The sequence below is a fragment of the Sinocyclocheilus grahami genome, unplaced genomic scaffold, assembly GCF_001515645.1.
Source record: "Sinocyclocheilus grahami isolate Dianchi unplaced genomic scaffold, SAMN03320097.WGS_v1.1 scaffold685.1, whole genome shotgun sequence".
Taxonomy (NCBI): domain Eukaryota; kingdom Metazoa; phylum Chordata; class Actinopteri; order Cypriniformes; family Cyprinidae; genus Sinocyclocheilus; species Sinocyclocheilus grahami.
This window is the reverse complement of record NW_015505864.1, coordinates 148377-165686: the sequence shown is the minus strand read 5'-3', so window position 1 is coordinate 165686 and position 17310 is coordinate 148377. Positions and strand designations below refer to the sequence as shown.

At 38.0% G+C, this 17310-nt stretch overlaps 2 protein-coding genes across 4 annotated transcripts in view; both read right to left on the bottom strand.

Moving 5' to 3' along the window:
• rps17 (ribosomal protein S17) overlaps positions 1-1883 on the bottom strand; it is a 4039-nt gene extending 2156 nt beyond the window's left edge. Inside the window, exons 1-3 of the mRNA XM_016243266.1 lie at positions 1791-1883; positions 1164-1315; positions 941-1046 (exon numbers count right to left, since the gene is read on the bottom strand). Coding sequence (XP_016098752.1) covers positions 941-1046; positions 1164-1315; positions 1791-1793 — 261 coding nt within the window. The 5' untranslated portion in view covers positions 1794-1883. The remainder of the gene's footprint in view (positions 1-940; positions 1047-1163; positions 1316-1790) is intronic.
• Positions 1884-7740: 5857 nt separating this feature from the next.
• Positions 7741-17310, bottom strand: part of LOC107559435 (casein kinase I-like) — a 67097-nt gene continuing 57527 nt past the window's right edge. Inside the window, exons 11-14 of one of the 3 annotated variants that reach the window (XM_016243256.1) lie at positions 15351-15461; positions 13930-14036; positions 11116-11139; positions 7741-8885 (exon numbers count right to left, since the gene is read on the bottom strand). In XM_016243256.1, the coding sequence (XP_016098742.1) occupies positions 8831-8885; positions 11116-11139; positions 13930-14036; positions 15351-15461 (297 nt within the window). In that variant the 3' untranslated portion in view covers positions 7741-8830. The remainder of the gene's footprint in view (positions 8886-11115; positions 11140-13929; positions 14037-15350; positions 15462-17310) is intronic. The other 2 variants (XM_016243257.1, XM_016243258.1) reach the window with 2 other exon arrangements.

The following is a 17310-nucleotide window of genomic DNA, read 5'->3' as shown; positions in this document are numbered from 1 at the left end:
GTATATGACTTTCTTCTTTCAGACGAATCCAGTCGGAGTTATATTAAAAACTGTCTTTGATCTTTCAAGGTTTAATGGCACTCAGTGGGTGTTGCAGTTGAACAGTCCACAAGGCGTCAAATAAAGCGCACGCATTCATAATAAAACGTGCCGCAGACTGCTCCGGGGAATGAATAAAGGCCTCCTGTAGCGAATCCATGTGTTTTTGTAAGAAAAATATCCATATTTCAAACGTAACGCACACTTTTCTCTCACTTCCGCTGACTGTCATACATTGAAGCAGTTCCGGCGGATGACGTAAGACGTCGGCGTTGCGTGATTAGTGACGAATGCGGAGAGAGAACAAAACAAAACGCCGGTCACGAATTAGAAGTACAAACCGAAGATTTGCAAAGAAAAATGTCGGAGGATCTCGATATAAACCAAGAGGAGACTGGTTTTCCTTTGCTAAAGTAAGGAAACTTTGCTTCCTTTGCTCCTGTTAAACAAACTCGCGAGACTAGCATATCTCAGAGGCGCATACGTCCTGCATCATCTGCCGGAACGGATCCGCGTATGATAGATACCGGAAGTGAGAGAAAAGTGTGTTACGTTTGAAATATGGATATTTTTCGTACAAAAACAGATTCTCTACAGGAACCCTTTATTCATCCCCCGGAGCCGTCTGCGGCACGTTTTATTATGAATGCGCAAGCTTTATTTGATGACTTGTGGACTGTTCAACTGCAACACCTGCTGACTGCAATGATAGAGCTTGGAATAGCCAGGACAATTTTTAATATAACTCCGACTGGATTCGTCTGAAAGAAGCGAGTAAAACACAGACTAATTTTCATTTTTGGGTGAACTAACCCTTTAACGGCAGCTCTTTGGATTCCGATGGTGTACCTTCCGTGTGAACCTGCTGATGAGCACGTAGTGTGAAATGAACCATACTGACCTCTGGGACATAGTTATCCCGTCTCTCTCTCTCCTCCTCCTGCAGTTTGATGGAGATGCCTCTGACGGGACCCCTCTGAATGCGCTTCATCAGATGGGTCACATACCTGCAGAGAGACACATTTTTATAAGTAGATTAAAAAATAGAAACCTACATAATACCTGGCCACAAGACCATCAACAGCCCTGATTAGCAGATTCATTTCCCACGGCACTGGACTCACCCCGCGATCTTGTTGCGCAGAGGTTTGCTGGGGATGATGGCGATCTCCTCACACACGCGCTTGTTGATGTGGAAGTCATTGCCCAGCCGGGTGTAGTACTTCTCGATGACCACCCGAGCGGCTTTCTTCACGGTCTTGGTTCTCACGCGCCCCTGTCAGCACACACACCGGTCAGTCACAGAACTCGCGACCGAGAGCAGAGCATGTCCAAACCTCACGCGACGTTAAGAGAGCAACACTTAAACACGTAACGTTCCGCTAGCTCAGGCCACGTGAAGAAGAGCTCACGTGATGGCTTTTAACGGGTTTCCCTCAATAACAACACACGAAAACGGCAGGATAAACGCCTCAATATTTACATTATGCTCAAAGCATCAAACGAGTTCTATATAAATCAACGTTGTATTGCAGACTGTAACATCAAATTCAACAGTTGTGCGCCGGGAGATTACGCGGAGCTGTTTTTCCAACATCCTACATTACCGCTGCTGCCAAATGTCAAAATACTTAGTGTAGAAGAATCTTGAGAGTATTAACAAAACATGTTGGTGCTTTCTAGAAGGTGACGAGATGATAAAACACAGGATTGCTACGGATTAACAGGGCGTCACTGTGAAACATACACACCATATTGTGCCGGTCTAGACGGAAAGGGTTAAACAAACGACCGGTGCGGAAGTTTATAAAGCTCTGCCGGAAATGACATAAAAGTCTCTGAATGACAAACATCACCTGCTTTCAAATCAACGGGTAAAATAAAAAGTCCAGTTTTATTTCAAACTTGCACGTATTACACAACTAACAAAATAACGTTGCGCAAGAACAATTTACCACATAAACTCACTCCTAGTCAATAAATTAATTAGTGTATGGGCTCATTGGAAACAACAACCAAATATATCATTCTATGAGAGATTTTCTAAGCCAGCATACTTTCCAAGAAATGTCATTAGTTAACAAGAAATAAACTTGCATGCCTTTGTTAGAAGGCTGCTATATTTGATCTACAACATCCAAGTAATGAGAATAAGATTCACCTGCTAATAAGACAAGTTTGTATGTATATGTGTTCAGTGCAGATTTAAGGGTAGAATGATTAACTTAGATCTGAGGAACTACATCTCTGTATATTTTTCCTGAAGTGTAAAGGTGAAGTTGTACTCTTGGGGTAAGAAGACCCCTGGAGACATCTTGCCCCAAAATATCAGGTAGCTTTAAAAGTGTTAAAGTGGATGCATTAGGTTTAACTTACTTCCAACTCAGGATCAAATAGTCTGAGATAGAAGTATTATGGGCAGGGTTGCCAGGTTTTCGCCGAAAATCCCTCCCAATTGCTACTCAAAACTAGCCCAATCGCGTTTCGAGGGGGGTCCCGGTAAAAAAAAAATCGCATTCCGGGGGGTAAAATACAGGTTTTTCGGCGGGGATCCTCCAGTAAAATTCGCAAATATCACGTTATTGGGGTTACTTCAACCGGCGGACATGAACAACAACCCGCGGCAACAGTGTTAAAGTAGCCCGATTCCGCGGGAAAACCGCAGACTTGGCAACACTGATTATGAGGGAGGGGATCAAATAAATGCGTTTATAAATTGGGGACAAATTTGTAAGTGAAAACTCATTTTTGGGTACATCCTCATTTGTAAAAAAAAATAATAATAATAAAAAGATATATAAAAATAAAGAAAATAAAAAGTACATAATTTCTGTGAGGGTTAGGGTTTTAAGTTGTAGTATTTACCATTTATAATTAGCTCAATATAAAAACAGAAGTCTATGGAACATCCCCATTTAAATCGCTATGTAAACGTGTGTGTAAACATACTTTTTTATTACATTGTTGTTCTTTAATAATTCGTCAGCCTAAGAACAATACTGTAAACTTTAGCATCACAAGTCAGCATCACCACAGCCTAAAACTGAGTGGAATATTTCAGTCGAATGCATTGGTAACTGTTGCTGTATTGTGACATGTTTTCAAGTTTCAAAAAAGTTGAATGTAATTGCCTACCTCTCTCTGAAACTATGCTCCTGAACTTCTGTCATTATGAAACGTTCAATTTCAGTAAATGTTTTCAAATCACATTAGATTTTCTCTTTCATAATTGTACATTTTCATTACAACTAAATTGTTTCTATTTGACTCCCATAATTACGGAAGTTCTAAGCGGCCATGCATTATTATTTTTTCCCCTTGTTTTCTCGTTATAACGACTTATTTTCTCGTTATATCGACATAACGAGAGTTGTTTTCTCATTATAACGACTTTTCTCGTTATAGCGACATAACGAGAGTTGTTTTCTCGTTATAACGACTTTTCTCATTATAGCGACATAACGAGAGTTGTTTTCTCATTATAACGACTTTTCTCGTTATAGCGACATAACGAGAGTTGTTTTCTCATTATAACGACTTATTTTCTCGTTATATCGACATAACGATAGTTGTTTTCTCGTTATAACGACTTATTTTCTCGTTATATCGACATAACGAGAGTTGTTTTCTCATTATAACAACTTTTCTCATTATAGCGACATAACGAGAGTTGTTTTCTCATTATAACGACTTTCTCGTTATATCGACATAACGAGAGTTGTTTTCTCGTTATAACGACTTAATTTTCTCGTTATCTCGACAAAGGTTTTTTTTTTACAATGATTGTTTGATCTACTGTTGTTATAGTAACGAACTCAATCTGATGGACAGATAAACCATGCGCTCTTACTGTAGCCTAGGTCGTGGATATTTCAGCAAATTTTGCTTCGCCTAGTAATAACGTCTACAATACAAAAATAAAGGCTGATCAATCACGGTTGATATTTCCAGAGACAGTACGCTAAACATGTGTTTGTGTAATTAGCATGTTTAAATGGTCAAAGCAACACCGCAAACACAGGCGGAGCGCCTTCAGGATGCAGAACTATTCTAAAATAGTTATGTCGATATAACGAGAAAATTAAGTCGTTACATAACGAGAAAACAACTCTCGTTATGTCGATATAACGAGAAAATTAAGTCGTAATAACGAGAAAACAACTCTCGTTATGTCGATATAACGAGAAAATAAGTCGTTATAACGAGAAAACAAGAAGCGAAAAAAAAAATAATGCATGGCCGCTTAGAACTTCCGTACATAATAGTCTGTTGGGTGATGCATAATAATCCTCTACATGCTAAACTCATATGTAAATATGTTAGTTTATCAGTATATGGACATTGTTCTTAAGGGGGGCTTCTTCCCCCATCTTAACTTGAAGACCATGAACAAAATATATTTAAAAATGTATTCTGCAAACAACTCCCAGAACCAATGTCCTCCTTTTGCATGCTAGTATTTTATCAAAAATGAGCAATCTGCAGTATACATTATGTATGTGTATTATGTATGTGTTACGAGTTCATAAGGAATATCTATTAATAAACAGACTGAACACATAACCCACAATGTGTTTTTAGGACACAAATACCCTCTTAAAAAGACAGACACGCTCTCACTCAATGGTTGAGACATTTTCTTTTATTTTACATAAAAAAGGGTGCAAACTTGAGTTTCCCTTTAAGAGTGGAGGGAATAAAAATGTAATTTGAAAGGTTATGTATGGAATTTGATATGACTCCTCAGGAAAATAGGCATTTTAAATAAGATTAAGACCTTAATCTTTCTGCAACTTAAAAACAAAATATATTTAGAGAGAGAGAGAGAGAGGAGAAAACAAAACGGGTCCATCACAGTTGAAGCCCTTGACAAAGTAAAATCATTGAAATACATTTAAGCAACATTCATATTTCAACACAATAAATTCATAATACAATGAAATTTAAAGTATCTTTGTAAGTATGACCAGAACAAGAGAATGACTCTTGCTGTACTGTACAATTCAGTTTTTAATATGTTTCGAAGTACAGAAACCTCCTTACAGTAAGAAACACTACAAAAAAAAAAAAAAACGTGAAAAAGACAATTCAAATATTGCAGTGCTTTCCTACCAGACTCCTGTAATATAATCATTCCGAGGTCATTAAAAATGAGCAGTTAACCACAACGGACTGTTCACTTAAAAAAAAAGAAGAAAAAAAGAAAAAGAAAAAAAGAAATGCTCAAGTTCCCACATTAACTAAAACCTTGAGACAGGAATGATTACATTTTTCAGAGAGAAAAAAAAGCTATGACTGTAGCAGACACAATGGAAGGGCAATACAGTATACAGCGGCAAAATAGTACGCAGTGGACATTTACCTGCTGAACTCAAGCGTACAGAGGGGTCAGACTTGCAGTAGCATGTTTAAGGCATTACGCAGCCACAGAATAACAGTGTATCAACTTCATGCCCACAATGTTCTTCAGTGCCCCATTTACAAGTAGTTTCCATTGCTTTCGGGAACCAAAAGCCATGCACATAAAATCTGCATTAATGTCACTAACGTCAACTTTAGGAGAATAACTCTATTTACCTCTCTGTATGTAAATCTGCAGCACAGTAAAGTGACCAGAACCGTGATACAAAAGCAAAGGCAATTCAAAGGAAATGGAATGGTACACAAAAACCTCTCCAAAGGACCCAGAATGCTTCCTGAACGGCCTGACTTTTGGGGAATCAATTGCTTTTGTGGAATTATTGTGTGTTTAAACGTCAAATGGATTTAGAAGGCCATAACACCATCTTTATTAAAACAAAACCTACAAAAAAGGTACAAAAACATATGGTACAATCTTAAAAAAAGGGGAAATTAAAGATTAAAATGGTTTGAAATAGTCATCACCTTGCAGTTGACAAGAGAGCCAGTAAGTCATTATGATCGCATTATCCAAAATTCCAGTAATAACGCCTGTTCTAGCCATCCCTCATCAAACTACTTCAAATAGCATACTAAGAGTGTGATTTCAGTGTAGTGTTTTACATGGACGAGTCATTTTTATCCAGCAGATGGCGCCTTAATCACCGTCCGCTCTTAATCCCAAAGTACATTTTACATCTGCATGAAGGACTAGCTTCCTCATCCGTTAATCCAAAACTAAACGATTTCACATTCCACTTATATCCGAAAAACAATTCCAGACGGCTCCGGAAAAAGCCAAGGCCTCCCACTTTGACTTGGGAAGAGCGTCAACAAGAATTAAGCGGTTAAATCCTGCAAAATCATACTCCTTCGAGCCAGACGCACCTGGCGACAGCAAGCAGTGCACATCCAGAAATACTAAATCGTCTTCCAACTCTAGCGAGGCACGTAATACATATCGTTAAGAGAAGAACATTAAATAAAATGCAGCCTCGACGCACGTGCGAGACAATTTTTCAAGAGTATTATTATTCAAGTACTTTTCACAGAATAATTTAGACCCAAAGTGACTTGCATCACAGTGGACAAGCATAAGGAATATCTATTAAATAACCGTCACATCAGAAATACATGGAACGCTTTTTTGCGCATTTGTGAAAACGGTTGGTTGACTCCTCTCTATAACCGCCAACCAGAGATTTGAATGCAACTCTCGTCCCTACACGGTGGAAATGGTTCCACAAGGTGAATCCAAAAAGGAATGGGTCAGTGAGAGCTCACCAAGTTACTATTTACATATATAAACGAGTGGAAACAGATGGCTGGATTACTCAACTGATGAGTTAAGAGGTGGAAACATGCTAATAAAGAATCTGTGGCCATTTGCCATATCGATTTGGTCCAACACGCTCATTTATCCACTGTTTTTGTAGGAACATTCAAAGCATGCCATCTGTAGGCCCTCAGGAGGGATTTCCAAAATACATAACGGGCATGATAGATTCTTCAAACAGCCTCGTTTACCTCCGTTACTTATGAAAGACGAGTTCAGAGGTCAGTAGCATACAGCAACGCACAGGCTGACGTAAACGTGGGCCTAAGAACATTTTAGTGCAGTCACACACTCCTATGGCTTCTCTCTCAACTTTTGTACGGTGATCAAAATAAAATAAAAGTTAATATAATTTCTTACATTAATTCACATTTGCTATACATTAGAAAGATAAAAACATGGATTTAATGCTGTGAATAATGAATGGTGAAACCAAAAAATGAGCAAGGCGACATCACGACTCGAGATTAGCGACAAAAAACGACGACAACAGAACTACAGTAATCGTTTCGCATATAACCCCATTTTACGTAATTCCTGCCTTAAGGATTGCGCTCAGGAAAGGACCGCCTCATCCATGCAAGAGGTCAAGGGCTGCCCCATCTCAGAATATGCTTATGGCCACTATATATAGTTTACGAACAGGCCGTTTCAATGGGTCTTCCGGCGTTTTCGGCCACATAATCCGATTTGTGTTCGATTTTGTTGATTCGAACCCTGTCGAGCGAGGTTCCTAAAGGGAATGAGACCCGTATCAGGTCAGTATGAAGGCATGGGAGGAGTTTCATAATGTCCTATTGCAGGTGGTATCTGCCGAGTAATGTTAAGGCATTAAATCGAGATGTTTCGCAGTGGCAATCACTACCGTCAGTCTGCGTCCTCCCAGGTTCCAGCTCACGACAACTACTAAAACAAGGAAACGCCTGCCGAATGGCCATTATTACATTATTTGCGGCATCTTTCACTTAATATGACCAAGTTGAGGTGTTTTCCAAGCCACTCTGGCACATGAAACGTTATTCTCATCCTGAAGAATTAGCAGTTTTCAGGCATAAAAAACAACATCTATTAGGAACTGGTCGTGGGAATAATAAGTGACTACATGGACCGAAAGATACAAAAGCGCAGAAGGAAAGTCTTACTGGCCACCTCAGCCAATAGAAAAGCAGCCAGCTCTACGTCAAAGCGGTATGATATCGTAAGAGGAGAAAGCAGCATGACTGGCTGGTGGGTTGAAGTGGGAGGAGTGCTTTAGAACAAGCAGCTTAAATACTAGTCAGTGGAACGGAGACGCGCATGACGAGCGCCGCTCATCGTTACCACTGGAAACAGCTGCTTATGTCACGCTTTCACAAAGTTCACGTGTAAAGGCCAGCTAGCATCATTACGACAGTTATCTGTTTTGCGCTTTTTGCTCATGTACGTTAAATCACTCCGATAGATACGACGAAGAAATCTGCTAGTCATATTCTAAGGCTTCGACCACTTTCTGGCAGCATGAGAACCAACAATCAGCCAACAACTACACAAACAAACATTTCAAAAGGGTTAAGTGAAATCAAAAAGCCACCGTCTCGTCTCGTGTGGAGTGGAAGTGGGCTGGGAGGTCCTCGGGGGAGGAAAAGGTCTGCGGTTCGAGCTCCAGCATGGGCGACTTTGTCTCTCTCCCTCTCTCTATGTCACACAAAGGGCTAGAACTGTGCCTGTCACGGAGGAAGAGGACGAGAGGGCACATTCAGAGACTTCCTCCCCAGCACGTCCACCGACGAGGGGAACGAAAAAAGAAGCAAAACAGCAAAGGAAGTGCAGTGCTGTTTCAGTGCTTTGAGATCCTAGAGACAGTCTGAGGATGAGGCCCGTCGCTGCCTAAATTAAGATGTGGAAGAAAACAAACGAAACGAAACAAAGACAATCCCCACAGAGACAACGTGTGCATTCCTCGTACATCGGTCCCCAACTCAATTGGAGGGCTCGCTGTTGTCGTCTTGTAAAATTTCTTTATTTGAACGCTCTAAAAACAACCAAAGGAACGGACTGTGCGGAGAGGCCGGAGGTTCATTTGTGCCGTTGAGTGTTCTTCTTCCTCTTCCTCTTGAAGAAACAGCAGCACCTGAGGACAAACACACAGGTTAAGGTTAGAGATGGCAGGCAATTAGCTTGTTATTCCAACCTAATAATGAAGCATCTGCCCTCTAGCTACACATGCGCCGTCACTATGTAGTTGCCTTTGTAAATCTTAAATAAAGCAGGTATGTGGGTTACGCTTCATATTGTCAGCGCTGTCTATAATGCATTAGTATATTCGTACCAACCTAAATGCTACATATAAAAAGACAATAACTGGTCAAAGTTAATAAAAAGGAAACTTAAAGACATTTAAGTTTCATCAAAAGCATCAACAACAGAATGTTAAACAGCAACAACACGACAGAATGGGTCAGGGAAAACAAGGCACATGCAGTGGAAGAGAACAGCTCCAGACTGACACATTGAAAAGTGATAGACTTCACTAAACATGTTTCTAATGGATACTGCTAAACAGCCAGTAAATCCGATGGTGAGTAACAGGCAATCACTGGCTGTATCGTTTAGGTACACTGCGGTTGTTAATGAAAAGTCATACTGAATATGCAGTGTCCTGCAAAAACATGCAGTTCCTTAACCAAGTCTGCCTTTTTACTAAATACTACACTGAAATTACATTCTCTGTACTATTTTTAGTTAGGAACACTTTTTTTTTAAAATCACGTCATGAACAATTAAAGGGATAGCTCAAAATGAAAATGCTGTCATTAATTACTCACCCTCATGTTGTTCCAAACCCGCAAGTCCTTTGTTCATCTTCGGAACATAAATTAAGATATTTTTGATGCATTCCGAGAGCTCTCTGACCCTCCCATAGACAGCAAGGATCCTTACCTGATCAAGGTCCAGAAACGTAGCAAGGAGATTGGTAAAATAATCCATGTGACATTAGGGGTTCAACCGTAACTTTACGAAGCTACGAGAATACTTTATGCGCAAAAGAAAGTTAAAAAAAACTACTTTATTCAACAATTCGTCTCTTCCGCGTCAAGCTGGCGCCATTTTGGAGAGTATCTACTGAAAGTAAACAGTGTATGCTGTTCTGTGTCAGCTGCGTCACGCGGATACGCTGTTTTCGTTCTGATCAAAGCGTAAACTACGTAAACAGCGCATCTGCGTGACACAGCTGACACAGAACAGCATACACTGTTTACTTTCAGTGGATACTCTCCAAAATGGTGCCAGGGTGACATGGAAGAGACGAATTGTTGAATAGTCTTTTTTCTTTTGCGCACAAAAAGTATTCTCGTAGCTTCGTAAAATTGCGGTTGAACCCCTAATATCACATGGATTATTTTACCGATCTCCTTACTACGTTTCTGGACCTTGATCGTGTTAATTACATTACTGTCTACAGAGGGTCAGAGAGCTCACGGGATGCATCAAAAATATCTTAATTTGCGTTTCGAAGATGACAGTCTTACAGGTCTGGAACGACATGAGGGTGAGTAATTAATGACAGAATTTTCATTTTCGGGTGAACTAACCCTTTAATAATGGCCAAACAGCGAGAAATTAGTTCCTAAATTTAATACATAGGGTTAGGGGTTTATTAAAAAACAGTGTAAGACCTAGCAATACTTGGTTTGCCTGAGAGATTATGACCTTCTAACAATATTATTGACCATATTAAAAATACATATTGAAATACATTTAATTTAATAAATGAACTAAATAATCTGAAACACTGTTCAGATAATTTCAGGATGAGTCAAAGACATGTTAAAATTAAATTAATATGTAATATTTTTTTGGGGGAAAAAATTGTGCAGCAACATGCTACTACTAAACAACTTCATGGCTGTGAAATTGCAAAAACTGAAACAGAATTAATTCTGATTATGACAACCAATTTATATCAAATAAAGTTACTAATGTTGTGGTATAAAATCTGAGACTTAGTTAAGAGTCTGCATACTTCTGTAAGGAACTGTATATGTTCATTTAACCTCTACATCCTCATTCCATTTGATTTCTGTAAATAAGCTAAAGCTGGGCTATTAAAGACTTCTCAGTGTACCTCCAATCAACTTGATTTTATTCAACTTTAATTTTAAACTTTAGGGCATTTCAGTCTCTCAAATCAGACTGAGCAAACAGACCTCCCTCTTTCTGTTTCAAACTCACAGACCACGAACAGCTACATTAGCCTACAACTATGTAAGTAGATCTGGGTGTAAGCGTGATCTATATGGCCACAGTCTAGGCTGGTCCACTCCCCTTGGGTTTGATGTGGACTGGAGAGAGGGACTCACCACAGGTTGAGCATTTTCACGCAGCTACAGAAGAGTGAGAAAAGACAGAGATTATTACACAGAGGTGAGACGATGAGACAAAACTAATGTCGGCGACAAAAGACCAACAGGAAGACACAGACAGAAAGAGAGAGAGAGAGACAGACTCAGTGGATAGTGTAGATCTAAAACATCTGCTCAATTCATGGTCACCTTTTATTAAGTAATATCATAATAAATATTTTATGTATCCCTGTTTGTAAAATTCTAAAACAGATGGCCAACAGAAAAAAAGAGAAAAAGGAGTAGAGAAGAAAAGGAACAGAAAGGGTTTGGAGAAGTGTAGTGTTGTCCTCAGCTCACCAGCCCACCGCTCTACTAGTGAATATAATACAACATAAACATGCTTCAACCTGATCAATGGGCCTCTGCCACTATAAAACATTTGGTATGACGGTTTTGTACAAATTAAAAGTACCTAAAATTCCATCAACCATGGTATAAAAAAAATCACAAATTTCATTAGGTTGTTCAAAAGTTGTCAAAAAGCAACCTCATGTAATAGGGAGAAATCCAGCAACAACAAAAAATAGGTTACATTTAAATATATATATAAAAAAAATTTTGCTTTGATTTTTAGCACAAGACTTTTGACAATTAAAAATGTTTTATAGCACCATGATAATGCAAAACACTTCACAACTTAAAATAGCCTTTAATGCAGCATTCAACAGGTTTCGACAGTTTTACAGCTTAAAATGCAGCTCCTTCAATCAGAATTATAAACCAAAGCTATGTTTATAACACATTTATAATTTAACTGTGTCACTCAGTAATGATAGCATATGTACATGAGATATAGAAATTAGATAGTAGATCGTAAAACTGTTCTTACAATCTTGGTTATTCAAATCCAATAATATTAAATATTTTAAAGCTCACAGGGTTTAGAGACATGTTTTTGAACACCATATTTGTGGTTTAAAGATATATATATATAGTTATATATATATATATATAACTAACTGAATGCATCTCACCGGAAAAGTGACAATGCCATTTTTTTCATCTCAGTAAAATTATTTTAATGCTTGTTTAATGCTTTCTTAGAAAATGGAATAAGAATGTTTGTACCTATGCTCATGAAAGATATTTACAGGATGTAACTAATTTAAAAAAAGCATTAAATAAACAAAATCCACAAACAATCCATGACTTGGCATCTAGTTGGAAGACACAGTCATGAGCTAAGCATGGGGCATAAAACAGATGCCAAACACTGATAGTGTGAAGCCCTGATGACGATTCTAATTTTTGGATGGACTTTCCTTTTAATGTAATGTTATGTAAAGTAGAAGCTGCTACTATAGCTCAAGTGGAAGTGTTCTATCATTACAGGCTGAATCTTTAAATAAGATATATAACTAACTGAATGCATCTCACCGGAAAAGTGACAATTCCATTTTTTTCATCTCAGTAAAATTATTTTAATGCTTGTGTTTAATGCTTTCTTAGAAAATGGAATAAGAATGTTTGTACCTATGCTCATGAAAGATATTTACAGGATGTAACTAATTTAAAAAAAGCATTAAATAAACAAAATCCACAAACAATCCATGACTTGGCATCTAGTTGGAAGACACAGTCATGAGCTAAGCATGGGGCATAAAACAGATGCCAAACACTGATAGTGTGAAGCCCTGATGACGATTCTAATTTTTGGATGGACTTTCCTTTTAATGTAATGTTATGTAAAGTAGAAGCTGCTACTATAGCTCAAGTGGAAGTGTTCTATCATTACAGGCTGAATCTTTAAATAAGGATACGTAACAATGCTAAAGCAATCAACAGGTTGCTATATTCAAGAAACAAGGAAATGCAAAGAAGAAAGTGATCAGAGAGATTAGAAGAAAGACCTCTGGTGAGCATTAATACTGTGAAATAACCATGGCGACCTTGTGTGTTTGTGCAATCCTGTTAACTGATAAAGGCAGTCTGTGCATCAATAAATCAAAGACAGAGGGCTTTTTAAGATATCAAAGAACTACAAGAATAAGTGTTTCAAATTATATCAGACAGGACGTTTTATATGACAAACTCAAATGCACATCAGGTGCTTTAGAAGAATAGGAAATTACAGAGTGTAACAGTTGTCTTTCAAAATACCGTCTTTAAAAATATAAACTACTAGTCAAAAGTTTGGAATTATGAAGATATTTTATGTTTTTGAAATAAGTCTCTTATTCACACCGAGGCTGTATTTATTTGATCAGAAATACAGTATAAAAAATATTAATAAATATTAACATGAAATATTACAAGAACGGTTTTCTACTTGAATATATATATTAAAATGTATTTTATGTATTTCCAGTTATGGCAAAGCTGAAGACTGGAGTAATGGCTGCTGAAAATTTTGATTTGCAACAGAAAATAAATAAATTAAATATAAAAACATTAAAAAATAATTTGAGAACAGTAATATTTCACAATATTATTGTTTTTACTGTATTTTTTTATTAAATAAATGCAGCCTTGGCGAGTGTAATAGACTCCTTTCATTAAAAAAAATCTATTATTCCAAACTTTTGAATGGTAGCATTCATATTTCATTCAAAACTAAAAAAGTGCAAATAAGAAATGAATAATTTTATCCAATATAATGTTCCATTAAACATTTTGGGTACACAGAGCACTACAGGGGAGCAGATGGGAATGGATCAGAGAGGGCAGGGGTGAAATCATGTAAAGAACCAGAGTGCTAAAGGACAGCTTGTGTCAGTTAAGATGCAAGGCATAGACAACAGAAACCTGTGAGAAGCTATGTGCACATACTTGGCCTCATCCACCACCTCCACTTCTGCCTGCGCTGTGATTGGTGCGTTTGAGTGGGCCGCCAGCGGGTCGTCTGCATTCAGTTCACCATTAGTTGAGCTCACCACCTGTGGCAGAAAAGAATGAATTCAAATCAAATCAAATTATTGGGTGGCCTCAGTGTAACAATGTTATTTTAATAAGAGAGTTCAAGAGAAGCTCTTTAGAGAGAGCAAAACTACTGAAAGGCAGTAACTGAGGAAAATCATTTACTACCATACTTGCTTATGAAAGGTCAAAATATTCCGGGTTAAATGCAACCTTAACTTTATAACCAACTGAAAATTATTTCAATTTCAAGCTTATGAAATGATAAATGATTTTCACAGAACACATCTTAAATCTATTGGGCTAATTCTTGTATTGCTGTGTGTTTTCTCATTGTATGTAAATTATTCAAATTTCTTTAACCTAGAATATTTAAAAATACTTTGGAAAAAAACGTAAAAAAAAAAAAAATACTTTGCTACCACCAGTCAATCTAAAAAATAATAATATAAAATGTAGCCATAGTGATTTTCATGCTATTTAAAAAGCCAATGTTCCATTATTTTAGTTGTCCGAGTCTCACCAGATCCACTAATGTACAGAATCGAGAGAAAAAAAAACTCACTACTCTTCACTACATAACACTTTCGTACAGTAGCTCCCAAAAGTATTTTCACTCTTAAGTCACACTTAATGTAATACCATTTGTTTTTTTATTTTTTGTCATCTAATATATCTTTACATATTACAGAATTTCCCTCAGTTCAATAAAGAAGCCATCTAAATAAGTTCTAGGACTGTCAGCAGCATTTCTCAGTCGCCTACTGGAGGCACCTACTGGATAAAAGTGAAGCAAGCAGCGCAAGGTGGTGAATCAGCATGTTTGGCGCCATCTCAATCAAATACATGCACTGAACTGTGCTTTGTGTACTGTAGAGTGCGAGAGCTGGCGATACTAGGCCCTAATGTCAGCTGTACCAAATTACCACAACAGGGGTTACAAATAATCTCAGCCTCTGTGTGACATATGCCATGTTTCATTCAATTCAGAAAGTTGGAATTTACACCCTCACACTCAGAAAAGTGATAGAATATGAAAATGTCACATTTCCAACCTCCTACATGGAAAATTCCAATAGAATGCCACTTGACAGCGTTCTTCCAACTTGGACAATGGAATGCTATACGGTTAGAATTCGGAAATATTAAGGTTGGCATATCCCACACTTTGAATGAAACACAGCATTTCTAATTTTTTTTAAAGAAGAACAAGAATTGCCGAACAGGGGAACCCATAGAGGAAGTGTTCTAGAGCAGGTGGGGTGCACTGCTGCAGATGGCCGCAGACATGAGTGCACACAGGAGGAGTCGTCGAGCGAGGGGTGAAGCAGTACCTGCACTGAGCCTCCGTGCCTGTCCGCTGCCAGGTGCGAGGTCAGGTAGGAGGAGTTTGTCTGGCGGTTGGGCTGCACCTCCCAAGCTCCTCTGCGGTCGGAGATGGCCGTCTGTGCGGATGGAGGAGGTGCGGGAGTAGGCACAGGAGGGGGGAGGTGTGGTGAGTGAGCGAGAGCGGGCGGAGTGAGGCCAGGTGGCATGCAGCACAATGCAGGAATGAAAATCAACAAGAAACAAAAAGAGCCAGTCAAAGCCAGGAAACGGCATTAGTGACTGTGGACCAGTCGTCCAATCAAACCAAGAAGCAAACACCACAAAATAAACACAAGGAGACATTAAAACAGAGGAAACTCAAGAGAAAACTTTCTGAAAGCCAAGTGGACACTACATGTAGCAAATCAGGCATCCAACACTGAGTTCCGACTGGAATATCTGACAGCATAATTTCAATAATTAAAAGGATATTTTAACCAAAAATAAAAATTACCCAATGATTTACTCACCCTCAAGCCATCCTAGGTGTATATGGCTTTCTTCTTTCAGATAAACATAATCGCAGTTACAATAAAAAATGTCCTGGCTCTTCCAAGCTTTATAATGGGAGTGAATGGTGGTCAAGATTTTGAAGTCCAAAAAAGTGCATCCATCCATCATAAAATGTACATATGTCACGGCTCTGGAGGGTTAATAAAGGTCTTCTGAAGTGATGCGAAGTCCTTGTGTAAGAAAAATATCCTTATTTAAAATGTTATGAACCGTAATCTCTAGCTTCCGCTAACTGTCGTAGACACGTTAACGAGAAAGTGGCGTTCCAGTGGATGACTTAGGACATAGATGTAGCATAAGCTCCGGTGAGACATGACGAAGGGAAGTGAGGAGGAGAGAGCAAAACAAAACACTGGTCACAAATTATAAGTACAAAATGAGGATTTGTAAAGAAAAACATCAGCAAAACCAAAAACCATCATCGGTTTTCCTTTGGTTGGTTCTCACAACACTAGCATATTCTCACCGGAGCTTACGCTATGTCCTATGTCTTCCTCTAGAACACCACTCTCTCGTGTACACAAGTACAACAGTTAGCAGAAGCTAGAGATTACAAAGTTGATAAAGTTTTTATTTTACTTAAACACATCAATTTGCTTCAGAAGGTCTTTATTAACCCCCCGGAGTCATGTGGAGTACTTTTTATGATGGATGGGTGCACTTATTTGGGCTTCAAAATCTCAACCACCATTCACTGCCATTATAAAGCTTGGAAGAGCCAGGACATTTTTTTATTAAACTCTGACTGCATACATCTGAAAGAGTAAAGTCATATACACCTAGGATGGCTTGAGGGTGAGTAAATCATGGTGTAATTTTCATTTTGGTGAACTGTCCATTTAAGATAACTAAAATACTATCTACAGCTATGTTTCGCATTGAAATTCAACCTGATGGCTCATATTCTGCCATTTATAAGTGGACAAGATGGAATTAACAAAGCGCAACACATTCTGAGTCAGACAAGAAACACAAGGACAAACATACAAAAAAAAAAATCAAAATTCAATTTCTGAAACTGCAGTGTGCAGTATACAGCTTCAGGACAACCCCCTCGTGAATCACTAGTGTGAATGTGAAAGTGTTTTGTGGTGGACACGATAGTTTGGTAGTGTGAAAATATAGCGGAAAATATCATAATTCACTTAATTACTTTTGCATTTAGTGGCAGGATTGAAGTAACTTAAAAGATGTGTTTATTGATCCATTCATTTTAAGCAGAGATATTTTTTTTTTAGAAGTTAAGAGTCCTAATCTCCTGTTTCCTAAATTATAATGATATTAGGAAACAAATAAATAAATATATAATAATATATATAAAACAATATATATATATATATATATATATATATATATATATATATATATATATATATATATATATATATATATATATATATATATTTATATATT